The sequence below is a fragment of the Heterocephalus glaber genome, unplaced genomic scaffold (assembly GCF_053883595.1).
Source record: "Heterocephalus glaber isolate CG9 unplaced genomic scaffold, H.glaber_assembly_v1.0 deba00001729, whole genome shotgun sequence".
In the NCBI taxonomy this organism is placed as follows: Eukaryota; Metazoa; Chordata; class Mammalia; order Rodentia; family Bathyergidae; genus Heterocephalus; species Heterocephalus glaber.
In genome coordinates, this window is record NW_028258440.1 from 11,580,278 (window position 1) to 11,608,241 (window position 27,964).

General features: G+C 34.3%; 1 protein-coding gene and 1 non-coding gene across 10 annotated transcripts in view; both read right to left on the reverse strand.

The window, feature by feature from the left end:
* Positions 1-27,964, reverse strand: part of Stag2 (STAG2 cohesin complex component) — a 135,287-nt gene that overhangs the window by 39,684 nt on the left and 67,639 nt on the right. For all 9 annotated transcript variants that reach the window (XM_087199769.1, XM_004860021.4, XM_087199772.1 and 6 more), the window contains 10 exons: positions 27,229-27,393; positions 20,021-20,117; positions 14,708-14,784; positions 12,604-12,808; positions 10,111-10,262; positions 7,832-7,905; positions 6,351-6,474; positions 5,378-5,476; positions 5,211-5,290; positions 587-694 (listed from right to left, as the gene is read on the reverse strand). In XM_087199769.1, coding sequence (XP_087055895.1) covers positions 587-694; positions 5,211-5,290; positions 5,378-5,476; positions 6,351-6,474; positions 7,832-7,905; positions 10,111-10,262; positions 12,604-12,808; positions 14,708-14,784; positions 20,021-20,117; positions 27,229-27,393 — 1,181 coding nt within the window. The remainder of the gene's footprint in view (positions 1-586; positions 695-5,210; positions 5,291-5,377; positions 5,477-6,350; positions 6,475-7,831; positions 7,906-10,110; positions 10,263-12,603; positions 12,809-14,707; positions 14,785-20,020; positions 20,118-27,228; positions 27,394-27,964) is intronic.
* LOC147821587 (small nucleolar RNA SNORA27) lies at positions 18,601-18,724 on the reverse strand. The gene has a single exon (XR_015446842.1). It is a non-coding gene; the product is annotated as a small nucleolar RNA SNORA27 (small nucleolar RNA).

Genomic DNA, 27,964 nt, shown 5'->3' on the forward strand with positions numbered 1-27,964 from the left:
AAGTTTAAGGCCAGCCTGAACTACACTACACAATGAGACCCTGTCTCAAAAATAAACACATAAATAAATAAATAAATAAATAAATAGACCACAGGATTCTTACATCAAAGTATTAAGTACTTGAATCAGAGCCTTTAATATTTTCTCAAACAAATAAAAAATAAGCTTAAGGCTAAATACTGTAATATATGGAAGTTGAAGTAGGAGAAGAGTCAAAATAGGAAGAGATCAGTCTTCATATTATAACACAGTTAGATAAATTTAAAGTACGTTCACTAAGGCCTAGGGGTATAGCTCAGTATTACATTACTTGGCTAGCATGCATAAAGCCAAGTTCAATCTCCAAAAAGAAAAAAAAAGTCATGAGTACATTTCTCCCTTTAAAGATCTAACATAAGAAAAAAATTTGAAGGGAGAAATCTAAACTATTAAAGGAAATAGTAAAGTGTGAGAGCTTCAATTTAACTTGCAATAATTTTTCTAAATATATTTAATATACATATATATGCACTTATTATCAAGTATATCACAATAAATTGTTATGAAAGTATACTTTAGAAAATGAATAACACAAATATAAATTTACTTTTTATAGAGAAATTCTCCAGCTGCTACTGCTACTGGTCGATGAGCTGAATAAACCAGATGATAGACATTTTCACAATCTTCTGCAGTAAGAACTTCTTCACTACTCCTAAAAAGAAATAACAGAGTTTTTAGTAAATATAATTCTAAGCATAATAAGAATATAAAAATTGATGTTGTATTTCACAAATGTGTTAAATAAAAATAATTCAAAACACATTTGATTATCATCTTTTGGTAAAAGCTGCCCCAACAAAAAAAATTGGGTATTTTATTAATATCAAAGAAAAATGTGAGGGCCTGAGTTGTCGCTCTAGCCATAGAGCACTTGCCTAGAATGCACAAAGCCCTGGGTTCAATCCCAAGTATGTTAAAATAGATAAATGTGATGTAAAATTAACAGTGAATATAGGATGTGAATAGGTAAACGCTTATTTATATAAGAATGTGACATGGATGCTACAGAAAAATGAATAAAAAATAATGCAAACTAATAGAGAAAATAAAGTGGTGCCATGCAAAGTACCGAGTTAATAATCACAGATAACACTGAATATATTTTATAGTAATAATTAGGAAAGGCAATGTAACTACATTACAATGTACTAAAATACCTTACTTATCTCACACTGAGAAAGAATACTTCATCCATCATGTACTGAACAACATATAAGGCAATACAAGCAGATATTCCAAGTAGTTAAAATTTAAGTGTCAAAGGTTATTAATTGTAATCTATCATTAGAAAGTCTTACGTGTAGTGTTAATTTTCCGGATCTTATTTTTAAAGAACAAAACAGGCCTTAAAAAATCTTGATAATTTGGTATTAGAAGCCCATCAACCACAGGATCCCTGGGTAAATGTTTTTAAGTTCCTGAGACTACATTCAGGATCTTAGCTACTGGCAGCTTCTTCCTTCCTAATAGATTTTCAATAGAGACTTTGAATAGAGACTTTATCTCTAGTATGAGATAAATAATCTAAGTTTTTACTATTATATGTAAATTTAAAATGACAGGACCACCACCAGAGAGAAGTCTAAAAACATTAGATAGAAGAGACATTTTTACATTTTGTTCTCCTAATATACTAAAGGCTTCAAAAAGTTGGATTTCTAAAAACTTCTTGAAAAAACTCTCATATACTTCAAACTGAAGTATTATTAAAATTATTCTATAATACTGGACTGTTATGAGGGAAAAAAACACCAGGTAAAGTAAATCTGCAGTAGTCAACATTTCTAACAAGTTTCACTAATTAGGTATGTACAGGGATGAAAAATCAACATAAATAAACTATGTCTATTGCCTCTAATAAAATAAGAAACAAGGAAAGATATCCATAGTATATTAGGTAGAAGGGGAAGAAGCTACAGAAACATGTAGAGTACTAACAGTTTCTTGTTTCTTTCAGGAGTCTTTCAATATATTTATAACATGTGTATACTACTTAAGACTTTTAAATCTAATTAAAAATTAAGGAAAAATAGTTAAGGCTGCTTTAAAAAAATGAATTCTGAGAAATTGTTAATGCCCATCAAAGTTCATTCCTTGTAATTACTGCAATGTGGTCCATTTAATATAAATGAGAACCACTGTTTTACAGGGCTGCTGTATTAAATAAAATCCACATAAAGTGCTTATATTAGTTAGCTATTATCACACATACTAATTCTTTCTCTTTTAATAAATACTGGTTTATTAGAGAATGTAGACATTTTAAATTTTGATAAACAGAGCCTAATATTTCTTAAATGAATTTAAACCAATTTATCCTCCCTTCGACAATGTGTAAGGGCCTGTTGCTGCACAGCTTTAACAACACAGTGTACTACCAAATGTTTTTTATCTTCCCCAAGCAAATAAGTTTTATAAAAGTCTTATTTAATGCACACATCTCTAAGAATGGTTGAACATTTTTTCATATGTTTAAATTTATTATTTTCAGTTAATGATCTGATCCATGTTTGACTCTATTGAATTTCTGTTCTTTTAATTGATTTGGAGAAATTGACACCTTTCATACAAATATTTCACTCAATCTAACATTTGTTTTCTGAGTATATTCATAGTATTTTATGCCATCTAGATATTCTGAGTTTTTATGAAGTTAATTCATTGCTTTTTATATCTAGGTTTTATGTCAAACTCAGAAAAACTTGCACATAATTTTACAACAAATAAAACTGTTAAATCTTCCTATGTTTTCACCTAGAAATTATTTTTGAATAAGGAACAAAATAGGAATCCAGTATTACCCTCCCAAATAAAACCCAGTTGTCACAAAAACACATATTGACTATTTATTACGAAAATGCCACCCTTATCCTATACTAGAACCCTAGATCTATGTACATTTGTATTTTTATTTTGTTCTTATGATCTATTTATGCAACGGCACCAAAATTTTTAAATCACTTTGATTTTATAATACAACTTAAAATCACATTGGATTAGTATTAACTCACTTGTTTTTATCAGAATTTTTCTTTTGGTGGGGATGGACATACTGTCAATTAAATCCAGGGCCTTCACAATGAACTACCATATACAGTAACCCCAGCTCTTTATTTTGAGACAAGATCTCTGTCTCCAAGTCACTAAGTTGCCCGGGCAGAGCTTAAACTTGTGTTCTTCCTGCCTCAATATCCTGAAAAGCTAGAATTACAGACATGAGCTAACATGCCAAACAATGCCTACTCTTAATCGATGAATGTTCCATATGAATGTGAGGATTCATTTAGAATGGTTTTTTTTAAAGATGCTTTTACAATTATGTACGTTATCTTAAATATACAGACTTAGGAACATTTTAATTTTTATGTCCCTAGTTGTATTTCATTGACTTTGCCTTGTTCTCTCAAATAGCTGGTACTCCTGGTATGCTTCACATTGGATTAACTTACTACATCTCTGAGCAATTTCTTGTTTATTTCTAGTTATAAAATGGTTGTATCAGTTTGACCTAAAGAGGCTGATTTTTTAAGTTTCAACCCAAGAACTGGCAGGAGCTAACACTGGTTGGTTGGTTGGTTGGTTGATTTATGCATTCATGCAGTGCTGGGAATGGAACCCAAAGGGCATGCTACTGAACTAAATAAATACCTAGTCCTTTTTATTTTTTGAGACAGTCTCACTAATTTGTTCAGGCTGACCTGTAATTTGCGATCCTCCTGCCGCACCCTCCTACATAGCTGAGATTAAATGTGTGACCCACCATACCTAGCATTAAACATTTTACTTAAAAAAAAACAGAAAACAACAATTGGTGGTAAGGATGTGGAGACACTAGGAATATAAAATGGCACAACCACTGTAGAAAACAGTATGGCATCTCCTCAAAAAGGAAAAAAAACAACTGGGCTGGAGATGTAGCTCAGTGGTAAACACGTGTGAGGCCCTGGGTTCAATTTCTAGCACTACAAAAAAATTAAACATAGCATATACAGTATACAATTTCATTTCTAGGTACACAAAAAGAAGTAAAAGTAGGTTCTCAGATTCCTGCAAACCTATAGTCATAATCATAACATTCATATGAGCCAAAAATTGGAAAGAGCCTAAAGATCTGTCAACAATAAATGGGTAGGACCAAGAATTTAGCTCAGTGGTGCTGCGCCTGCTTCACAAGCACAAGATCCTGAGTTCGATCCCTAGCACGGAAGGGGGGAAAAAAAGAATGGATAAGCAAAACATGATATATACATACAACAAAATATTATTCAGCCATAAAAAGCAAAAACTTCTGACATATACTATAATAAAGATCAAGCTTTAACACATTACACTTAGTGAAATAAGTCACACAAAAGGATAAAAATTGTTGAGTCCACTTATATGAAATATTCAAAAAACGCAAATTCACAGACAAAGTAGAAAAGTGGTTATGAGAGTGTGAGGAAAGGAAATGAATGAGGAGTTGATATAGCAAGTACTGGAATGATGAAAAAGTTTTAGAGATTAATAGTGGTTAACCACTGTGTGATAAAGTATTTAACACCACAAAACCTTACATTTAAAAATGGGCACAATGTAAGTTTTACATCATATATATTTTACTGTAATTTTTAAAAGGCAAAATATCATAACATCACTATTACATATCAATATAGTATATGTCTTAAGTTCAGACTGTTTACAGGTAACAAAAGAAAAACAGAAGATTCAGTAAATGCTCATACTCTGAAAATGTGACAGAATATAATAATAATTCTGATACACTCAAATGTTTATTTCAAGAACATCAGAAACAGTTAATAAGAAGAAAAAGTGTCAAGAAAGCAGGAACACATGAATTCCCAGCTCAGTTAGAATTTCACAGCTTTAATGATTCCTTCTTCCTGTGGTTTATCAATGCTACCTGAAGAAATTAAATTTCTGAGAGCAGTGGTATGCACTTGTAGCCCCATGTGCTCTGGAGGTCAAGGCAGGAGAATTGCCTAAGCCCAAGAGTTCAAGACCAGCCTGGGCAACAATTGAGGCCCCACCTCAAATAAATTAATAAATTAAACATGTAGCAGTACAACCTCATATTAAAAATTAGGCCCAGATGAATCTGAACCAAATACTCTAATGTATTACTTAAGTATCTGTACATTAGTAATATACAACAAATACATACTTACTGTAAAACAAGAGTGAGTAATTTTATTGCTTGTACTGCAACATCATATTCTTTGTCAAGGGTCATAGACACAATTCTATCCTAAGAACAAAAACATTATAATTGTTTTAAAAGGAAAATAAGAAAATATTTCAATTTGTAGATAATTTTAAAATACTTAACACAAACCTTGAACCGACTGGTAAATAGCTCCAGTTTGGAATTAAGCTCTTTGTTATAATAAAGCCCTTGTAGAGCAGTAAGACACTTCAGTCTTACCTCACCTTGCTAAAAGAAACAAGAAGAGACAATGCATTCAAACTCTGTATTTCCAACCTGAATAGTCAAGATGCATATAGTATTTTCTGCTTTAAAATTTTAAACATTTAAACAATAGCATTTCTTCAGAAACTGTCACTTTTTGATAATGTAAAAGAAAAATCAATATTATGTTTAAGTGGGGCCGGGAATTTAGCTCAGTGGTTTCGCTGCCTGCTGCGCAAGTGCAAGGACCCAAGTTCGATCCCCGATACCAAAAAAAGTAAAAAATAAAAAAAAATATTATGTTTAAGATTAAATACTTACAGGGTTACTACTTCTGTAGGTCAAATAAATTTTTGAAATATGTTAGCATATTTCACATTAAGTAATGCTTGGAAGACATATATAAAAAGAACCTCAAGGTTAATGAAGAGGCAGTTTAAGATTACAAGGTCATAGGCCACGTTGTAAGGTATGATCTAAGATACACATTTATCGAGAGGGGCTGGAAATGTACCTCAATGTTACAGCACTGGCCTAGTATAAAGGAGGCCCTGAGTTCTACTCCCAGTATCACAAGAAAAAAAAATTGGGGAATTTTTTTTAAGAATATGTAACACTCGGATAATAAGACAGTAAGGGCTCTTTTTAGTGCTCTACAGAATGTCTCACCATCACTATCTACATGAACCTAATGTTTCAACACAGAATCCAAAAAAACTAGAGAACTTTATGTACCAGAGACCAAGTTTTCACACAGCAGATTAAAAAAGAATAAGGAAGAAACTTACAGGGATGTGGTCCAAGGTATACAAACAAGCTGGTAACTCTTTATGAATGAGAACTGCAGATAGCCATGCCTATATGTAGATAGATAACCAGTTGGTAGGGCACACCTTACCTTATCATGCATAGTCCAACCAACATATTTTAAATAACTGTCATTAAGAAAGGCATCACTATACATTTTCATCCAAATGCCAATCTCCTCGATGCATATAGCTCGGATTTCAGCTATTGCATCCCTACACAGAGAAAAGAAAAATCATACGCATCAATGCCATTATACCATAAACTTATGGTTAACTCAAAAGATGCCAAATATTTCGTATCTACTATAAATACATGACCACTCTTAAGATTACTGGGGATTGGGCCAGGGATTTAGCTCAGTGATTCCGCCACCTGCCTCACAAGTGCAAGGTCCTGAGTTCAATCCCTGGTACCAAAAAAAAAAAAAAATAGATTACTGGGGATTAAAAAGAAGCTCTGAAACATGGCTCCAAATGCCAACAGCTTACAGTCTAGTTGGCAAAGCAAAATTACCAATACACAAACATTTGAATTAAATAAAACCATAAACAAAATCCTACCCTCACCTTTTATACCAGACCATATCCCTACCTTTGCTCACACCTGCTGGGATTGACATTTTCAGAAGATACTAGTCCACTACACTGTAATTGTCCAGGCAAGAATTACTTATACCTAACACTGATACCAAGCTCAATTGAGATTTTAATGTCAGACAAAATTATTTTAGCCTGTTATCTTTTTAAAGACTTCTCAATATGTTGCCTAGGTTGGTCTCAATGTCTTGACTCAAGTATCCTCCTGCCTCAGGATCTAGAGGAGCTAAAACTACAGGAACATGTCACTGTGTCTGACTCAAACTAATGATTTTAATTCATCCTGTAGGTACTGGTGAATCACTGAAGGCCGAAGATCAGCACAATAAAACGATGTTTTAGGAAAACTCCTGTAATCTCTAAACACAAGTGTGATAAGGAAACAGACTAAGGTAATTCTAAAAACAGAAATGAATAGCTAAGAGTGAAAATAGGGACCTTATAAGCCAAGTATTAAACTGATTCAGCAACTGCCAAGTTGGCAAAATGAGGGGAAAATTGAATAAAATATTAATATTTAATAGATTACAGTCAGAAATTATCTATTTCTTTCCTCTGGTCACTCAAAATAGAAAAAGAAATACGTATCACTTTAATCTATCCAAATTTTCCCAATGATATCAAATGGAGAGAAAAAAAACAGGGGTCAAGAAGTATAGCTGCTACCCAAAAAGGACACCCAAATACAATGAAGTATTTCACACCATGACTCCTAATAATTAGCAATATCTTCCAATGGCTGTGAAGCTACAAATAAAACACAGCTTTACCCCATTGTTCTGATAGAAAATATGAAGTTCACAGCAGTTAAATGACTTGACCAGAGTGACTCAATGGCATAGCTTAGATTCTAACACTGATCTTACTTTACTACACATTCTTTCCACTAATTTATACTGCCTAAATCACTAAATATCCAAACTTGAAGAATAAAAGCTACATAGTACTATTCATGAAATGTGTCATGACTTACCTGTATCTATGTACAAACACTCCTTTAAATATTGCATTCATCATATTTTCTATTTCATCTTGATTTTCCTGAAGCTACAAAGAATAAACATGTAAAAGAAAAACAATTATAGGGCAAGACAAAATACACCTAAAAATTGTTATAAGTATCAAAAAATTTTAGGTTTCTTCTCCAGTATTTTGATGATCACATTTAGCTTTTCTTCTACTAGACATAAGGAACCACATAGAAAACTTAAACATTCTATATGAAGAAGTTAAAGTCCCTTGATTCCAGAAATATTTGACTTGGATTCTAATGTTTGACTGTAGAAATTTGGCTGATAGACTAATGCTTTATCTGATGTTCACAAATTTCTACTGCATAAAGGAGCTGGTAGAAAAATCTGTTATGCAGTTTATTAGATCATATCATTTATTATATAATATATCCATGTCAGAAAAGCACGATTTTTCATTATTTTGATCTTGGCAGTCTGAAAAAGAGAAGCCATGTCAACTAGCTCTGCCTCTAAGAACAAAAGGGACTACATAAAAAAATAACCACATAAAAATCTGTATTACTAATAAATTCTTTTGAGCAAAGAGACTGACTTGAAATATGTAAATATTTCAAATTTTGGTCAGCATATCAATTCACGTATTTTCGTTTAAGAGTTGATAAAAGGTTGATTCTTTACAATCAAAGGATAAATTTGCTTTGACATTGTTTTAGTAAAATGTATATTTTTTTTCTCTGCATGAATGTGACTTTTATTTTCAAGTAATACTAACATGGATATGTACTTTTTTGATTTTTTAGACCTAGGGAGCACCAAGCTACAACCTCAACCCTATTTATATTTATATTTTGAGAGGATCTCACTTAAGTTGACCAGGCTGGCCTGGAACTTGCAATCCTCCTCCCTCAGACTCCCAAGTAGCTGGGATTACTGACTTGTGCCACCCTGCCTGGCTTGGTTCTGTGCTTCTTATATTCATTAAGCACAGCCAGCAATTCAGCAAAGACAACAAGAAAAATTTTAGTTTAATTTCAAAGCCCTTTAATGTTATTCACTCATTCTATGTTAACAATCATATATTTCTGTCTGAGAATAAGGCCATAATTTCAAGGGCTAACACATGCTTTATATTCATCTAATAAGCCAACCTATAACATTTATTAAGTAAATTAAGGGAAAAAAGTATGTTTTATTTATTTTTTTTTTTTGGTGCTGTGGATTGAACTCAGGAACTTGTGCTTGCAAGGCAGGCGGCAGCACCGCTGAGCTAAATCCCCAGCCCAGTTCTAAATTTTTAATGATATGAAAAAGATGAGGAATTTCAAAGTTATTGAATATTTCAGAAACAACCAACTTAACATTGTCTTTCCTATCACCCCCTCCCAAAAAGTTTCAAGACCAAATAATTTATAGGTTACCATAACAACTATTTAAAGGACTGCATCACTAATTTTAAAGACATCACTTTCTCTATAAAAAATAAAAATAAACATCTCCATTATGTGATAGAAAATTATTACAACAAGAATGAAGGAAGAATTGAAATTTCAAAGACAGCATCAAATATTTTAGTCGCTATTATTCAGTGTTGGGCTAAAAAATATTTTCCTCGCTCCATTCTGAATGTAGTAAATAAAGTTAACAAAATGCTTCCTGGTGTACAAAAATACCCAGATGCTAATAAATAGCTTACAAGTTATTTCTCAAAGTATTTCACATAATTATGGACCTCAGCCTGACAACAAGCTAGTTAGAATAAAACTGTTAGGAAAATAACTTAGCAGAGAGACTGTCATAGTAAACAGGAATATTACTAAAGCTCATGCAATTTTCCAGACTGACCGAGGTCTCCCTTCCTAAAGTGCAATACTCTTGGGCCGGGGATTTAGCTCAGTGGTAGCACCGCCTGCCTCGCAAGCGCAAGGTCCCGAGTTTGATCCCCGGTACCAAAAAAAAAGGACAATACTCTTAATATTAGTCCATACAAGATGAAAAATATGCAAGGTATTGCTGGCATGGACAGTCAAAACTTTAAGTCAGAAGCATAAACTATGTGAAATATACAGTTTAAAATTAAATCTTTCACGGAGCTGGGGTATTGTAGCTGAGTGGTAAAGCATATGCTTAGCATATACACGGCCCTACATTCAATCTCAACCACTTCTCTCCAAATTAAATCTTTAAAAAATTATCTGTAGGGCCAAGAAGTTGTAATATAATTAATAGCAGCCAAGTTGGTTACTCATTAATAGCCTAAACGTTTGATACAAAAATTTACCTCTTTCCGCTTTTGTAGCAAGAGTTCTAGTCTCTCATTGGCTCGCTTTCCAATCATTTTATTCCGCTCTGCCTCATATTGTCTTTGTGTATTATCCATATTAATGCTAAGATTTAGTGCCACATTCACCAAAGCTGTCATCAACTTCATAGCTATTTTTAAAAGTGTAAAATGTTGTAATTAGTCCAACAGATGCAAAAATTTACAATTTCAGATCAAATTAAGAGAAATTAAGAAGAGATGGCCTGGTGAGCTTCAAATAAAAATACAGCTGGTACAAATGACAACAACAATAAAGCAACAGCTAATATTATATAGAATACTTAGCATATATGTTAGTATGTTGCCCGTGCTATTTATTTTTCATGGATTATATCTTAATCCTCAGGACAGGCCTCAAAGACAAGAGCTGAGGAAACAAACTGAGGGAGATTAAGAAATTTGCCACAGATTACACAGTTTATATAAGTAATTAAACTAGGATTCAAAATGTTCAGGATCATTGGTCATTTGAGAGATGCAAATTAAAACAATGCTAAGATTCCATCTCATACCAGAAAGAATGGCTGCTATCATGAAATCAACCAATAAATGCTGGGGAGCTGTGGGAAAAAAAGGAACCCTTCTCTACTGCTGATGAGAGTATAAACTGGTGCAACTACCGTGGAAATCATTGTGGAGATTCCTCAAAAAACTAAAACTAGAGGTTCCATTTGATCCAGGTATTCACCTTTTTGGCATCTTCCCAAAAGAATTAAAAGTATCATACCACAGCGATACATGCACATGTTTATAGCACGCAATTTGTAGTAGCAAAATCTTGGAAACAGCCCAAATGCCCATCAAGAGATGAACAGATAAAGAAGATATGGTTTTTTATACAATGGAGTACTACTCTGCCATAAAGAAGGATAAACTTAAGATATTTCTAGGTAAATGGATGTATCTGGAGACCATACTCTAAGCTGAAATAAATCAGACACACATGCGCAAATATCGTATTTTTTCTCTGGTGTGAGAAACCAAAAGGGTAAATAAGATCCAAAATGTATGATAGATAATGAGAGGTGGAAAGCAAATGTGTAAATGGGAAGGGGAACAAGGGAGGGACGAGGAGGAAAGGAAGGAAGGGAAAAGAAACAGAAGGAAAAAATGGAAATAAAGCTTTGTAAATAAGGAGGGGAAGAGGAATTGAAGGGAGGGGAGGGAACTGGCGAAAAAAGAAGAATCAAGATATATCATGTACAGGTACAAATTCCCTATGATGAATGTGATCATTATGTATATCTAAAATGTATCAGTAAAATTTAAAAAAAATAGGGGCCGGGGATTTAGCTCAGTGGTTCCGGCACCTGCCTTGCAAGCACAAGGTCCCAAGTTCGATCCCTAGTACCAAAATAAATAAATAAATAAATAAACCACCTCAAATTTAAAAAAACAGGATTCAAAACAACATAATCTGATATCAGACTAAGCTTAAATCCCACTGTTCTGTATTATATATCCTACAATGATCTTTTTCAGAGATTATGATTCACCTAAGTAAATTTCAGTTCATGTGGAAGTCATTTAGCTATCTCAGTAATCAAACCAAATTTGACTGCTTTATATCAAATTTCACTGAATGTGACCTTATACAAGGCAAGAATACATTCATATTTTGTGACTCCAAATCTAAAAACAGAACACGGGAGAAAACTTTTATTTTTTTGAAAACTGAAATACTTAAAGAGATGTATCTTTAATAAAAGCTTCAATTCTTTGAGAAAATGTTTTAAAGAAAAAAAAGACCCAACAGAGAAAAATTTAAGACAGAAATCTAAATTATTACTAAGGCATAGAATTTTTTAAAAGCAAAAGCCCAACTTGTTTATTCAAATTCAAGTCAAGGAGCACATATTCAACAACAGTATATAAGTAATTTTACCTGTACCACAATGGAAAAGCAAAAGTTTTATACATGTGAAACCAAAATTGACTGTTCTAGAATTATCCGTATGAAGTGTAAAACTCTTTTCACTAAAATTTAAAGATCAAAGAATTTGACCCGGCCTAAAGTTACCCAGAACATGAAAGCCTGAATGAAGCCGTGTGTGTGTGTGTGTGTGTGTGTGTGTGTGTGTGTGTGTGTGTGTGTGTGTGTGTGTGTGTGTGTGTGTGTGTGTGTGTGTGTGTGTGTGTGTGTGTGTGTGTGTGTGTGTGTGTGTGTGTGTGTGTGTGTGTGTGGCAAACAATAAGATCATCGAGACTACATCTCCAAATTGTGACAATCTACCCAAATTTGCTATTGATATTTTCCTTGATAAAACATCTTTCAAGAACCCAACATATCCCCATCAACCAATTTTCCCTTGCTGTGACAGAATAACTAAGTAGGTTTACTACAAGAAAAAAATCAACTCATGTCACTATTATTTCCTTCCTCATTTCATGAGAATGTTTTTTCCATCACAAACCAAAAGCAATACACAGTAAATACTCAAAAATACTGACCTGCCAAGGTGCTTGTATGTCGAAATGCTCTGACTTGTGAGTCAGATAATCCTGTAAGAAGTGAAATGACTGTATCCATCATGTACTCATCATATATGATACTATACTGACATTGCCGTACTAATACACCAATGAATTCACAAAAGCTGGATTTGAACTTCTTCCACTGAGGACCAGCCATGGTAAGTGGATAATCTCCACTATCCTAAAACAAAAATGTTAAACAGCAAATTCGTTTAAAATACATGGCATAAGATTCCACTTTTCTTATATACCTTAGGAAAAAGTATGACTAGATTCCTTTATCTTATGTTTCTCCAATGAATCCTCAAAGCAATCAAGAGAATACACAAAGGTAGAGGTACCTTTGAACACTTTTGCTTTTTTAAAACCAAACTAAATATTCTAAATTCATTTTAACTAATAAAATTATACATCACTAATTTTTGAAGTTAATGTTTTAAAATCTTCCCTCATCAAAGTGAAACTTTTCTGATAAAGACAAACATATTTATTAAATTTCTTTAAAACAAAAGTAAACCAAAATAGTATCTTTAAAGTAATTCAACATATTGAAATCATATTCTCAGCTAGTCTAACAGAATCAATCAACAAATGGTTTGGTGTATGTTTTCATTAGCTTCATGACACCATTAAGTCAACAATCACATTAATTTTAAAAGAAATGCAGGGCTGAGGCTGTATCTCAGTGGTAGAGTACACGCTTAGCATCCACAAGACCCTGGGTTTGATCCCCAGCACTACAATCAATCAATCAAATAAATCCACCCTTTAAAAAAGCAAGACCAGTACTATAATTTTCAAGTCATGGTCTGACAAAAGTCACCTAAGGATATTTTATCAGTTGTTCAGTAAAGTTTTAACTATTTCTGTCACAAGTAAATTTTTAAAATTTTAATTCATGTCATTTGTAAATTGAACTGTGTCTGAGAATAAGGTCCTAATATATTCCGCAAAAAGGTTCAAAGGAGGAGGGGGGGACCCTAGGGAATAAATCCAGGGTTTTACATATGCTAAGTATGAATACGATCACTGAGCTTTTCAATCCTAAACCCCACATTTTCTGATAAGCACATTTATTGACTACACTGAAATATATCACCTTAATTTTTGTTAGCAACTTTGCTGAGATTTTCAAATAGTATTTTAAAATGATTATTTCGAATACTTGTTTCCCCTGAGAAGGTTCTTACTAAAACATTTAATATTAAAAGGTTAAAAAATACCATTATGCATAATTACCGCTCAACTACTTGGGGACCGATTAATAGCAATTAGTAATCATCAAAGCCATTTTATTAACTCATGTATCTTTTAGAATGAGTTGAAAACTCCTTCGTTACAGAGCAAGGAAAAAAAATGACCATATGAAACCCAAGTGAGACAGGATGTACTACTTGAAAATTCACAGTGAAAGGTTTTGGAAGCATAACTGCTAGTGTTGCAACACTACTGTGAAAAAAACAAATAAAAATCCCTGCCCTGAAAAAGCTCATAGTCTAGTAAATCTATAAAAACATACTTATTGGTAACAATATTTCAAAGCATTCACTGAGATATTCAGGTGAATTCTAAACTAGTATTTCCATTATTGCTCTTACCATTCAAAACTGCAACACAAAGGACTTTTTAAACAATAAAAAGATATATGTATATATAAAAATAAATATTTCTTTTAACTAAGCTACCTGGTTCCTAAAATACTGCCCAAATCTTCCCAATATTCTGGGATGTTCTAATTAATGTTCCTTGAATATTAAATTTATTACAATAAAATAGTTAATATTTATTGAGTTGTTGCTATGTGCCAGGAATTAAGAAAATAGTAAACCATTTTCACATATTTCTCCTAACTTTATAAGAAAACTATTAACCTATTAAACTATTAAACTATTAACCTTTTACAGATGAAACCAATCCCATGGCAACTTGCTCAAGGTCACACAAAGATCTTTTGATTAGTACCAAAGTTTACATACTTAAAATTTATATTTTCAAGAATAAATCAAGATCAAAAAATTAAAGTGTAAGTTAAGATCAACATGTATATAAAATTATCAAAACATTCAGGATAAGAATTTACCTCATCAAATTCTTCAGTCATTTTTCGAATTATCTCAGAGTTCTGCATATGCCTAAACATTTCCGCTGTGACAACTCCTGAAATTTCCAAGTGTCAGAAATTAATACACAGTATAATGAAAAAAAAGAATTTCTAAGTCAGCTTCTAACTTTAAGAGGTGTATGGTCACACAATAAAGGCATTCTTCCTCATTCTGTTTATAATGATACTTGTTATGCACTGTATCTAGATGTACCCTCAAAGCCTGATGCAGTCATAGGTAGGGCTTTTTCAGAGGTGGCTGGATCTAGAATGTGTGATGCTGGGATTAAGGGTGTATGATTACTAAATTAGTCCAATGATTGGACTGGCATAATTCTGGGTGTGAGTGCTACTTGCCCTAAGAGTGAGTTGCCTAGATAAAATATAAAGTGACAGAAAGCAGCTGCTATTGCCACCTGTTGCTTGTAGCTTGCTGCCTTTTGCCTACCATGAACTGTTTCTCCTCTGCAATGCCATTCTGCCATGCAATCCTACTTTGGAGCTAGCCAATTATGAACTGAAGCCTCTACAAATTGGGAGCTAAAGCTGGTGATTTAGCTCAGTGGTTCCGGCACCTGCCTTGTAAGCGCAAGGTCCCGAGTTCAATCCCTGGTACCAAAAAAAAAACAAAAAAAAACAAAAAAAGAAAAGGGAAATTGTGAGCTAAATAAACCTTTTCTCCTTTAACTATAGGCATTGGATATTTTGTCTCATCAATGAGAAAAGTTAACCATGACAGAATTTGGTACCAGAGGTTGGGTCATTGTTGTAATCACACCTGACCATGTGGTTCAGGAGCCTTTGATACTAGCTTGTGGGAACAGTTTGGAAAGGTTTGGAGATGCTGGCTGAAGCAGCAGCCCTGGAATGCCTTAAGCTTTACTTGATGGGAGATTCAGATCAGAGCTCAGAAAACCAGAATGCTGAAATAAATGCTGTAAGTAAAGATCACACTCAGGTTTCTGCTGGGAAGAAGGACTGTACTGGCTGTTGGGCTTCAGATGATGGACACTATGCTTTAGCAGAAAGTTTGTCTGCATTTTACTCTTATCCAGAGATTTTTCCTGAGACTGAAACTAATGACTGTAGACTAATCTGGAAGAACAAATTTCAAGGCAGTCTAAAGTTGAGGCAGTGGCATGATTAATGCTAGGGGCTTTAAGCCAGATTTACGTTGAGAATCAAGAGTAAAGAGCCCCGCAGAATGATTTTAAAAGTTGTGAGTTTGTCCAGGAAGCTCCAGTAAAGCTTTGGACTACAAAGTAAAGGAGAATTTGACTATGGAGAAAGAACAGGACAATGAAAAAGACGGCCTGAGGACACCAAAAAAAGCAGCAAGATTCCAGCCTTTGCAGCCTCAAGATTACAAAGGTGAAAGAATTTGCTTTGAGAAGAAAGCCCCAGAGCACTAGGTTCCAGAATAGCAGTGGCCTAGAGAATGTTTCCTGGGATTGGGTTTAGAATACTCAGCGAGCCAGGCACTCGACCCCTACAGTCAAAAGAGAAAGAATCCTGGCTACTGCTCCAGCTGGCAGCAGTCCTTGACAACATCCATGTGATGACGGTTCTAGGTGCAAGCAGAAAGTAAGAGGTGTCAGGCTGGAGATTTAGCTCAGTGGTTCCACCACCTGCCCTGAAAGCACAAGGTCCCAAGTTCGATCCCTGGCACCAAAAAAAAAAAAGAGGTGTGGGGTCAAGAAGACTTCCACCCAGATTTCAGAAGAAGGTCCGGGAGGCCAGGTAGCCTGCCCCTAAGAGAGCAATGTGTGAAGCTATGAGTGGGAAGCCAACAGTACAGTGGAGATCCTGGAAGTTTGGAGAAGGCAGGAACATGGATCGTCTGAGGAAAACTTTAAGAAGGGAGCAGAGTCAGCCCAAGAGAGAAGCCCTGGGAAGCTACAACCAACCACAGTCCCCTAGGGGCAGAGCCACCCAAGCCCTTTGGAATTCACAACTTGCCATAGATTTCCAGGGATGTTGGACATGGAAATACAGAATTTAATGTTTACCCTGATGGATTTTGGACTTGCTTTGTTTTCATTTCTTTCTGTTCCCCTCTTTGTACCTTTTGGAATGGAAATGTCTATGTTGTGTCATTGTATGTTGGAACTGTTTAATTTTTTCATTTCAGGGGCTAGCTGCTAAGTTTGCCTTAATCCTCAGAGGAGATGTTGAACTTAGACTTTTCAACAATGTTAAAAGTGTTATGACTTTGGCAACTCTTAGAGATGGACTAAATCACTTTTGCATAAAGGGATATGCATGAGTCTCTGAAGGGCCAGGGGCAGAATGTTATAGCTTACATCTAGATAGCCCCTCAAAGGCTCAGGCAGTCACAGGTTGGGCTTTTTCTAAGGTGGCAGGATCTAGAGAGTGTGTTACTGCGATTAAAGTTGTGTAATTACTAAATTAGTCCACTGATTGTTTTGTACCGTTCTAGGTGTGAGTGCTATCCACCCTAAGGGTGGGTAGCCTAGATTAAAATATAGTCATAGAAAGAAGTTGCTATTGCCATTTATTGCTTGCTGCTCACTGCCTTCTGCCTGCCATGAACTGTTTCTCCTATGGAATGCCACTCTGCCATGCTACTCTGCTTTGGAGCTAGCCAACTATGAACTGAAACCTCTACAAATTGTGAGCTAAATAAACTTTTCATGCTTTAACTTTGGGTGTTAGATATTTTGTCTCATCAACAAGAAAAGTAAGACAATACCGAAATGCATAAAGCACCAACAAATGCTACTATCAACATGTACAAGAGAACAGTTCCATACTTCATCCAATAAAATGTAAATGTTAAATAGTTATACTGTATTGTCTTGGAATAATGACAAGAGAAAATCTGTACACGTTCAGTACATAATTTTTTTTCTAATATGTATTTTAAATACCCACAGATGGGGCATATGGAAGGTTGCCTCTACCCAGCTTTGCCTTTTTTACATAAACCATATGTTATCAAGGGTGAGGCAGCATCCAGGGTAACATTTAAATTCCTGAGGCCTGGGTTTGTAGCTCAGTAGTAGAATGATTGTCTGGTACGCAGAAGGCCCTAGGTTCCGTCCCCAGTACTGTCACACAAACACACCCTTGAAAATGAATGTGAAGTTGACAGGGAAAAAGGTAATACAGTTCTTTTTAGCTAGGTTTCTTTATTAAGCACTACTATGTGTAAACAACTAATCCTAACATCCTCACAACAGGCTTTAAATCATCTAAGTAAGTTGTAGGTCTTGCTCATATGGGAGCCTATAATCTAAGTGTTAAAAAACAAGAAAGAGACAAAAAGAAAATAAACTATTAAAGGATACACACTGTAAGTGCCCTGAAGAATGGTAATGTGAAGAAATGCTAACCTCAGATTGGGAGAGGGGCTGTAAAGTCCAGAATTAAGAACTATTTCAGGAAAAAAGAGAGAACTATTTATTAGAGTCATGAAAGAATAAGAAGGAGGGGCAGACATTATAAGTAGTATAAATAGCCAAGCAAAGATCAAACATTAAAAAAGGGATTTCTAGGGAAAAGTTATGTTAGGAGATAATGCAAGAAGATGTACCTGAACTTCCACTGGCAAAAGGAGAGGGATCTAAATGAAAACACTGGATTTTCAAAAGAATGTATTTTTATTGGTGGACTGTGTAGTTACTTAAAAAACATCCCTACAAGTACCATAAATGTAACAACAAATAATGCACTGGTACAGAAGAGTTATAAGAACTAAATGTAGAATAGATTTTCAATTGGCCAGAGGTACATTTTGTTTGATGCATATATTTGTGTGCAAGTGTTTGTATACATACATACACAGGTGTAAAGCTATGATCACAGATGAGGACACTAAAGCTAAGAAAAATTACATAATTTTTTCTTCAATCTTCTTCCTCTGACAGGTTACAAGACAAAACATTGTTTGCTCAAGTTTTAAAAAGATATTTTCTTTGTCACTTGAATGACCAATAAAAATTTACGTCCAATTGGCAAAGTGAAAGGAGCTAGAAACTACATAATTTGTCCAAGATTATTTACCTACATCATGCTGCCACCTCTGGGTAAGATCAATTCTAATGGTACCCGAGAAGAGTCCTTACTTACCACAACCTTAAAAAATCAAATGATTGTTAAAAATATCTTGATGAATTCAGAAGAAAGTTCAATTATTCTCTGGCTAAAGAAATAATTCTCAAAATCTTGAGAAGGGTTTTTGATTTTGATCTATAATCATATGTTATCTCTTCAAAACTTTGCCATACTTTATACTACTTTTAATAGTTTATTTTCTTTTGTCACCTTCTTGTTCTTTATTTTTAATATTCAACTGGATTACAGGCTCCTGGATGGGTGTGACCTACAACTTACTACTTACATTTATCCTGTTTACAGTACTACTTACATCATTTACAGCCCACTGCAAGGATTTTAGGATTATTAAGAATTAAACTCTACCTTATAATTCTTAAAAAAGTTTTAAATAAGTCATTTTCTAGCATCTCAATTCTATTTTAATAAACCTTCTCTCCCAATTTCTAATGGCCAAATTTTTGGTATAGTTTTCATTAAAACTAATACTCCTGAAAACTCCCTAAACTGTATTTGCCTGGTCATCCTCTAGAATTTCAAGGATGAGCTATAAGTATTAAGAGACACATGATATATCAGAACATACCAATGATCTTGACTGACTCATTTACTCATTTACATTTACATTTACCTAATTCTGTCCCACTGCCAAATGCCTGTCCTAAATATTATTGTCCTAGGGAAGAAATTACTGTATTATGTACTTTCCCCACTCCTACTTCAAAATCTTAGTAAAAACACTTTAAAGACCCCACTAACAAGCACATATTTTTCCACCTTTTAGAAAAATACCTAGCAAATTTCTGTAACTGAACTACATTCTTATTTACTGTTATTCATGGCACTTTCTAATTTCCTACACTTTACAATTCCCTGCCATTTAAATCTATTTCTTCATAACGTTCCTCCTCTCTTCTTAATCAATTTCTTTTTTTCCTAAAACCAGATGCTGAAAGTGGGAAATATATCTAATAAAAATAACAGCAATTATAAATTCTCAAGTTTTTAGATAAATTTCACACAAGTATGATTTTGTCAATAGGCATTCTCTCTTTGTTCTTCACTTTTTTCCTCATGCATTTTGATGGCTATAATGAAAATAATTCACTACCTTGACATTATTTTCCTTATAAAGAGCTAACACCTCCCTCCTTAGGAGAAACAAAGAGAAATGACTATTTAAGACCTTCTACTTCCAAAATAAATACATCTTACCTTTACAGCCTGAACACTGAATAAAAAAGTTGATAAGGTCAAGAAGTGCTATATCTCGGTCATGTTTGTATGCTTCTATCCAATCATCTACCACCGACTACAGTAGAGGGGAAAAATTTTTTAAAGAAATCATTAGCGTCTTCTAATGTTCTAAGAATCAATTAAGACTAATGAAAGATATAAACCTAAACATTGTATGTACTATCACATTACCTTGAACTAATAAACATATTTGTAGAATGATGTTCAAAGTTCAATTTTAACAATAAACTAGAATCAAATTCAGAAAACATTTTGCCTCATAGCATAAAATGACAATCTTCTATTTATTTTACATTAAAATAATCTTAGGCATGGTACTCAATTCTCTAAAGCATAATCATTAATGTCTTCAAAAATATTCTAGAAAGTACTAAAAGTCATACCTATATTTCCTTTGGGCTAAGATACTGTATTAAATATTTTAAAAGTGGATCTAAATGTAGAATAGTGATTTACTGGAGGTTGGGAAGGGTGGAGGTAGAAAAGAGTAGTTAAAAGGAGGCTGGATTTGATTATCTTGCATGGCATGGATATGCTGAAGTATCACACTGAAAACTATTGATATATACTTTATGGACTTTAATAAGAAGTACAATAAAATGAATAAATATTAATATTGCAATAGAATTAAAATTTTTTAAAGAGTAAATGCCTGGGTCAATGAAAAAAATACAAACAAAATAACAGTATTTTTCAACAGTGAGCATTAATCCTATATAAGTAAGAAAGGTGAATTAAAGACTAAATAAAAGAAGTAGTTCATGGATCTGGACACTTAATATTTTTAGACAACAATACTCTTGAACTGATATACAGATTTTGTGTAATTACTATCAAAATCCCAGCTGGCTTATTTACAATTAAAAGAGATGATCCTAAAATTATTATGATAATGTAAGGGATCCTGAATAGCTAAATGAAACTTTAAAAAAGGAGAAATCTGAAAGACCCACTTATCATGATTTTAAAACTTACTACAATGCTACAGTAATCAAGACAATGTAATACTGGCATAAGTACAGGCTAATTTTCAACAAGGATGCCAAAATAATTCAACAGAGAACAAACAGTCTTTTCAATAAATGCTCCTGGGACAATTGCATATCCTCATGCAAAAGAAAGAATGAAGTTGGACCCTATCTCACACAGTACACACAATATTTAACTAAAATGAAACAAGACCTAAATGTAAAATCTAAAATTGTAAAATTTTTAAGAAAAAACATATAATTAAACCTTCATAATCTTGTGTTTGACAAAGCCTTCTTAGGATACTAGACCAAAAGCAAAAGCAACAAAAGAAAAAAATTAATTCACCATATTCAAAATTAAAGCCCTTTGCATTTCAAAGGATCCCATCAAGAAAATGAAAAGATAATCCAAAGAACAGGATAAATTGTTTGTAAATCATATATCTGGGATTTGTTCACAGATCAAAAAGCTAAACCACCCAACTGAAAATTAAAAATATAGGCAAAGAATCAGAATAGACAGTTCTATAAAAGCAGTACATAAATGGCCAATAAACACATGAAAAGGTTCACAACAACAACAGACATCAAAGAAATGCAAATCAAAACCACAATGAGAGACCACTCTACATACATTAAAATGGCTATAATAGAAAAATAAAGACAATAACAAGCATTACGGAATATGTGGATAAATGGAACACTCAAAATACTGATGGTGGGAATGTAAAATGGTGTAACCACTTTGGAAAATGTTTGGCAACTCCTCAAAAAGTTAAATATAGTTATCATATGATTCCCAGGCATTTATTACACAAGAGAAATGAAAACTTATGTTTAAACAAACACTGTACAGCATTATTCAAAATAGCTAAAAAGTGACAACACCACAAATGTGCATCAAGGGACAAATGAATAAACAAAATGTGCTATATCCGGTGCCAAGGATTTAGCTCAGTAATGCTGTGCCTGCCTCCCAAGCAAGAGGTCCTGAGTTTGATCCCTGGTTCTGGAAAAAAAAAAAAAAGTGCTATATCTGTACATATAGTAGTTTGACCAAGGGGAATTAAGTTATAATACATTCCACAGCATGAATGAACCTTGATAGCATTATGTGAAATCAAAAGAGGGCCAGGGATTTAGCTCAGTGGCACCGTGACTGCCTCACAAGTGCAAGGTCCTGAGTTCAATTCCCTGTACCGAAAAAAAGAAAAAGGGGGGGAAAAAAACCCTTGGGGCCGGGGATTTAGCTCAGTGATTGCAACACCTGCCTCACAAGCACAAGCAAGGTCCTGAGTTCGATCCCTAGTACCAAAAGAAAAAAAAAAAAGAAAGAAATCAAAAGAAACCACTCGTACAGAATCATAAATTCCATGACCCAAGTATATGAAATATTCAGAATAGACAAAAAATAGAGGAAATAGGTCAGTGGTGGCCTACCCTGGGGAGGGGAAGTGACTGCTAATAGATATGAGGTTTCTTTCTGGGATATTGAAATTCTTCTAAAATTAGATGGTGATGGCAGCTGCACAATTCCACAAATATACTAAAAACTGCCAGATTCACTCTTTAAAAATTACTGGTGCTATAGTCTGGACCTGGAATATCCCCCAAAGATCCATGAATTAATTGAAGGCTTAGTCCTCAGCTTGATGCTGAAGGTGGTGTAAACTTTAAGAGGTGGGAACTAGTGGGAGGTTTTAGGTTGTTGGTTACAAACCCTCAAAGGGGATAGATACTGTGTCACCAGTCTCTATCGATCCCAGGTGCCATGAGGTAAGCAGCCTATTCCATCACAGATTCCCCTCCATGATATGCTATAACACCACAGGCCCAAAGGCAACAGGGGCAAATGAGTACTGTATAGACTGAAACTTCTGAAGCTCCAAGCCATAAAAATAAACCTTTCCAAATTATAAGCTGATTATCTCAGATGTTTGTTATAGTAAGGGAAAGCTGACTAACATAATTTCTACAATCGAATCGTTTCCTGTATTTTACAAGAGTTAGTATATGTTAACCAATACAATTTACAAAAGAAATGTGCTTCAAGTTTTCGTTTAATGTGAAACAGGGAAAAAAATAGCAAAAGAGTATATTATGAGACTGTGATAGAGGCATCCACATTACCCCTTGGACCATTAGCAAACTGGACATTACCCCTCAATACAGTATCTCCAAACCCAAAAGCTATAATGTAAAAAGTCTAGGGCCATGGAAAGGCCATTTGTAGGTACTCCAAGTAGTTCTGGCTGAGCTAAATCTTTCATTTATTATACACTATGTACCAACCATGAGTGAAGAACTTCCAGGTAATTATGATCACTAACAATGTTACTTAGAGGCAGTCCATCTATCCCAACTAGGGCCCCAGCCATGACAGAGCAGAGACAAGTAATTCCTAGTTAGTTCTGTCTGAATTCTAGACCCAAAGAATCATTAAGTCAAATAAAATGGTGCTTATTTCACATCACTAAACTTGAGACACTTTGTTATATACCAAAACATTAAGAACAAAGAAAAAAAAGAATAAAGGCTACTCTCATCAATAACAACACAAAAATATTTGATGAAACCTTACAAGAGACCATCCCATCTCATTAAAAAGTAATTCATGAAGATCAAGTAAAATTACATTAAGAATACAAGTCCACTATAATAAAAAATGTATGCTGTCACACTAAAATGGTTAAAATTTTAACATTCACATAGTATACTAAATAAAATTCAACATGTAGCTAATAAAATTAGGGGCCATATACATGGTCTCTACTTTCTTAAAATGTAAGAACTATTTTTAGGCCAAAAGCCAATCTCTTAGTCATTCTCATTTATAATTACTAATAGGTATATCTCTGGAGACAGGGGGAAAAATACCCACACAACACAGCTCCCAATCAAGAAATTAATTAATAATGTAGAAGCAAAGCCAGACATATAATCATAATATGATACAGTTAGTATTATAATGGAATAAGACAGTAAACAAGACTTTCCCAAAAATTTTAAAAACAAAAAAGACTTCCAAAAAGAAGAGATAAGTGTCTGGGAATGCGTTTCAAAAGAAGAGTGACACCTCATTCAATTGGTCCTATTTGATATGGGAAGGCAGAAAAGGGAACTATCCCAGGCATCTAGAAAAACAAAAAGAATAACCTGAGGGCAGAGCACACACAGTGGCTGGAGACCAAAAACTATGCTACAAGAAAATCTGGGCTAGAATTTTTGAATAAGGAAAAACTCTGTTTCTAAATAGAGGACTCCCTGGGATCCAATCTGGTCTCACAAATGTAGCACAAGTGGGAATATACATAAAGAACTGGAAGTAAAGATTCAGGAAAGTCAATGGAGAAATACTATAGGCACTCTTTTGTAAGGTACAAACAGATTTAGAAGCAGAAAAATGAATGGTATAGATGTACAATCTTAATGTAGAACTAAAAGCAACACAAAAATATGAAAATGTTCATTCTTTAAACAGATATATGATTAAGAAATACAAAGCTAAATCTTCACTATATTCTATTAAAATTTTTCATGAGCCAGAAATTTCAACAAAACTCCTATAGACTAGAAAAAGATAGCCTAATTAGCTGTGGCTGTAAGTTGAAATTTCTGGTAGTTGTATTACACACACACACACACACACACACACACACACGACTTAATATGTTAAACCTTAAACATCAATATGCTAATATAAGAAGTGGAAAGGGCCTGGGATTTAGCTCAGTGGTTCAGGCGCCTGCCTCGCAAGTACAAGGTCCTGAGTTCGATCCCCAGTACCAAAAAAAAAAAAGAAGTGGAGCTTTTGAAAGATGATTAGGTCATGAGGGCAAAGCACTTATGAGTGGAATTAGTGCTCAAAGAGACCCCAGACCTAGCACCTTCCACCATGCAAGGGCACAGTGAAAGGAGGCCATCTATGAACCACGAAAGCAGACTCTCACCAGACCCTGAAACCTGCCAGCATCTTGATCCTGGACTTCTTAATCTCCAGGACTGAAAAATTGTTTGTTATTTATATGCCATCCAGTTTATGCTATTTTATTAACAGCAGCCCAAATAAACCATGAAATGGATGTTAAAAAAGATAACAGAAAAAAAGATTAATGGATTTTAATACTTAGAATACGGGCCAGGGATTTAGCTCAGTGGCACAGTGCCTCCTTGGCAAGTGCAAGGTCCCGAGTTTGATCCCTGGTAGCAAAAATAATAATAATAATAATAATAATAACAATAATAATAATAATAATACTTAGAATAAAATATTACAGGGAAAATAAAAATGAAAGTAATGAAATAGACCGCTAGGTAACTGAGAGAATATATCCTTTTGATAAAATTAATTCAAAAGGGAAACCTGAGAGAGGAAGTGGTTTTTTTGTTGTTTTGTTTTGTTTTGTTTTACAGTACCAGGGATGGAACTCATGACCTTGCTTTACACTTTGAGGTACGCATGGTGCCACTGAGCTAAATGCCCAGACTGAAAGTTATTTTTTGAAGTCAGAGAATAACTTAATAAACCAGAGCACAGAAACATAATTTTTTTTTAAAGCCAAATGTGCACGCGCAAGGCCCTGGGTTCCAAACAAAACAGCCAAATTAACAAAAGAAAGCCAAATGTGTACTCAAAATGATCATTTAAAAAAGTTAAATCAGAGAAAGTTGACACTCGTCACAACTGTAGAGAAGCAAACTTTAGTGGATAGATAAATTAAGGTAAATTAGAATGCTATGAATTTGGCATCTATTAAATTCCTTGCTCTGTAAAACTGATGCAAGCTCAAACAGCTATTTTTTTTTAGATTTTACATAGGAAATTGTTCTGCATTGATATTTTATTTACAAAAGTAAATAATTATATCTTTATAAACAAATTTTGCATTTCATTTACTAATAACAAAAAGCCTAAATAACTAGTCAGAAAACCATTCTTGGGCCAGGGACAGTGGCACTGTGCCCACCTCACAAGCACAAGGTCCTGAGTTTGATCCCTGGTACCAAAAAAAACTATTCTTTAGCATCTACTGACTAAAGTTAATTCCATGAAGAAAAACTATTCTCTATAGTTTTTACAGATTAAATAAAACTTTAAGCCAGATACAGTAGCACACACCCATAGTCCTAATTATTTGGGAGGCTGAGGCAAGAAAAATCACTTGAGCCCACAAATTCAAGATCAGCTTAGGCAACATAGTGAGGCCCCATCTCCAAAAAATAGTATGTTCCAAGTTGGGCACTGTGATGCATGCCTATAGTCCCAGTTATAAGGAAGGCTAGTGTGGGAAGATCGCTTGACCCCAGGAATTCATGATCAGTCTGAACATCATATTAGAGAGTCCGTTGAGAGAGAAAGAGAGAGAAAGGGGGAGAGCGGGAGAGCGGGAGAGGGGGAGAGGGGGAGAGGGGGAGAGGGGGAGAGGGGGAGAGGGGGAGAGGGGAGAGGGGAGAGGGGAGAGGGGAGAGGGGGGAGAGAGGGAGAGGGAGGGGGAGAGGGGGAGAGGGAGAGAAGGAGGGATAGATTTATTCCTGTAGTACAGCAGTTAATAAACTTTTTAAACCTTATGGATTTGGCTATGTAAAGCCTAAGTACATCTATTTGCATAAAATAATGCAGAAGAAACACAATTAGGATAATTTGACATAGATGTGCATCCAAAGTTTTACTCTTCTGCTACAAAAATAGCACAAGTATAAACACATTAATAGACAACAGTGACTAAAAATAATTCAACTCACAAAAGTAGGTAGAGGGCCAGGGATCTAGCTCAGTGGTTCCACCGCCTGCCTCAAAAGCGCAAGACCCAAGAGTTTGATCCCCGGTACCAACAACAACAACAACAAAAAAGTAGGTAGAATTCCAAGAATTCTACATGGGCAAAGGACTTCATATTTTACTAGCAGCTATATAAATTCAGGGTAAACTGAAAACTCATAGCCAGGGTTTAAATTAGCATATTTTTAAACCAAACAATTTTTATCTTAAGCCATCAAGATAAAATAAAGCAGCAGAAAATGACAAAGTACAGCTTAAAGATCTTATATTAGAATAGACACATTCCTAGAGTTCTGAGTAGTTTGTAAGTAGTATATTTTGTAATAATTAATATGCTTTTTACAACACAGTAAGAAATATCAGGGCTATACTTAAAGTTTAAAATACACAACTGGGAGCAACTCCATAAATATTACCTGCATAGCACTCTTGCCCATTTTAACAACTTCAAATAACATCATGTTTTCCACTCCATTCTGTTGGTGATGACCATTCATTCGGTTTGGACCAGAAGGGGGTTTCCCTCCTCCATTTCCACCTTTGCTTTTTTCTCCTGGGCCCTTTTTGCCTTTTTTACAAGTCTGCATAAAAAATATAAATAGGTTAAATTATATCACTATCTTTGAGTTTAAAACAAAGACACTGTAGAAGCAGCTGACAGGATAACAATTATAACATACATAAACTTGACCTATATGAGAATGTCATACAACACAAGAAAATTATGATTGTGACAGCTTCTTTGTAGCTTCTTTTTTCATTTATACTACTGAAAGACCCACATTACATTATAGTTATTAGAAGCACAGCAGCAGACAGACTGTGGAGGTCCAAATTTCTCCTCCTATTAGCTGAGCAATCTTGGGAAAGTTACTTAACCACACTGTGCTTCAAAGACTTTTTCTAATTTTTAAAATAGAGGATACAAATTATACCTTCCTCAAAGTCTTGCTGCGATAATGAAAATGTAAAGTATTTGTTAGCAATATGCATAGCACATAATATCCGAAAATATTATCACTGAAAATAAGAAAATATACAGTGAACAGCTCAATAAATGTTGCTTGAATCTAAATCTGCTGGAAAGACTGGATTTGAACCAATTTCCAAAGAGAACCAATTGTGAAAATTATACGAAATCACAGCATTAAA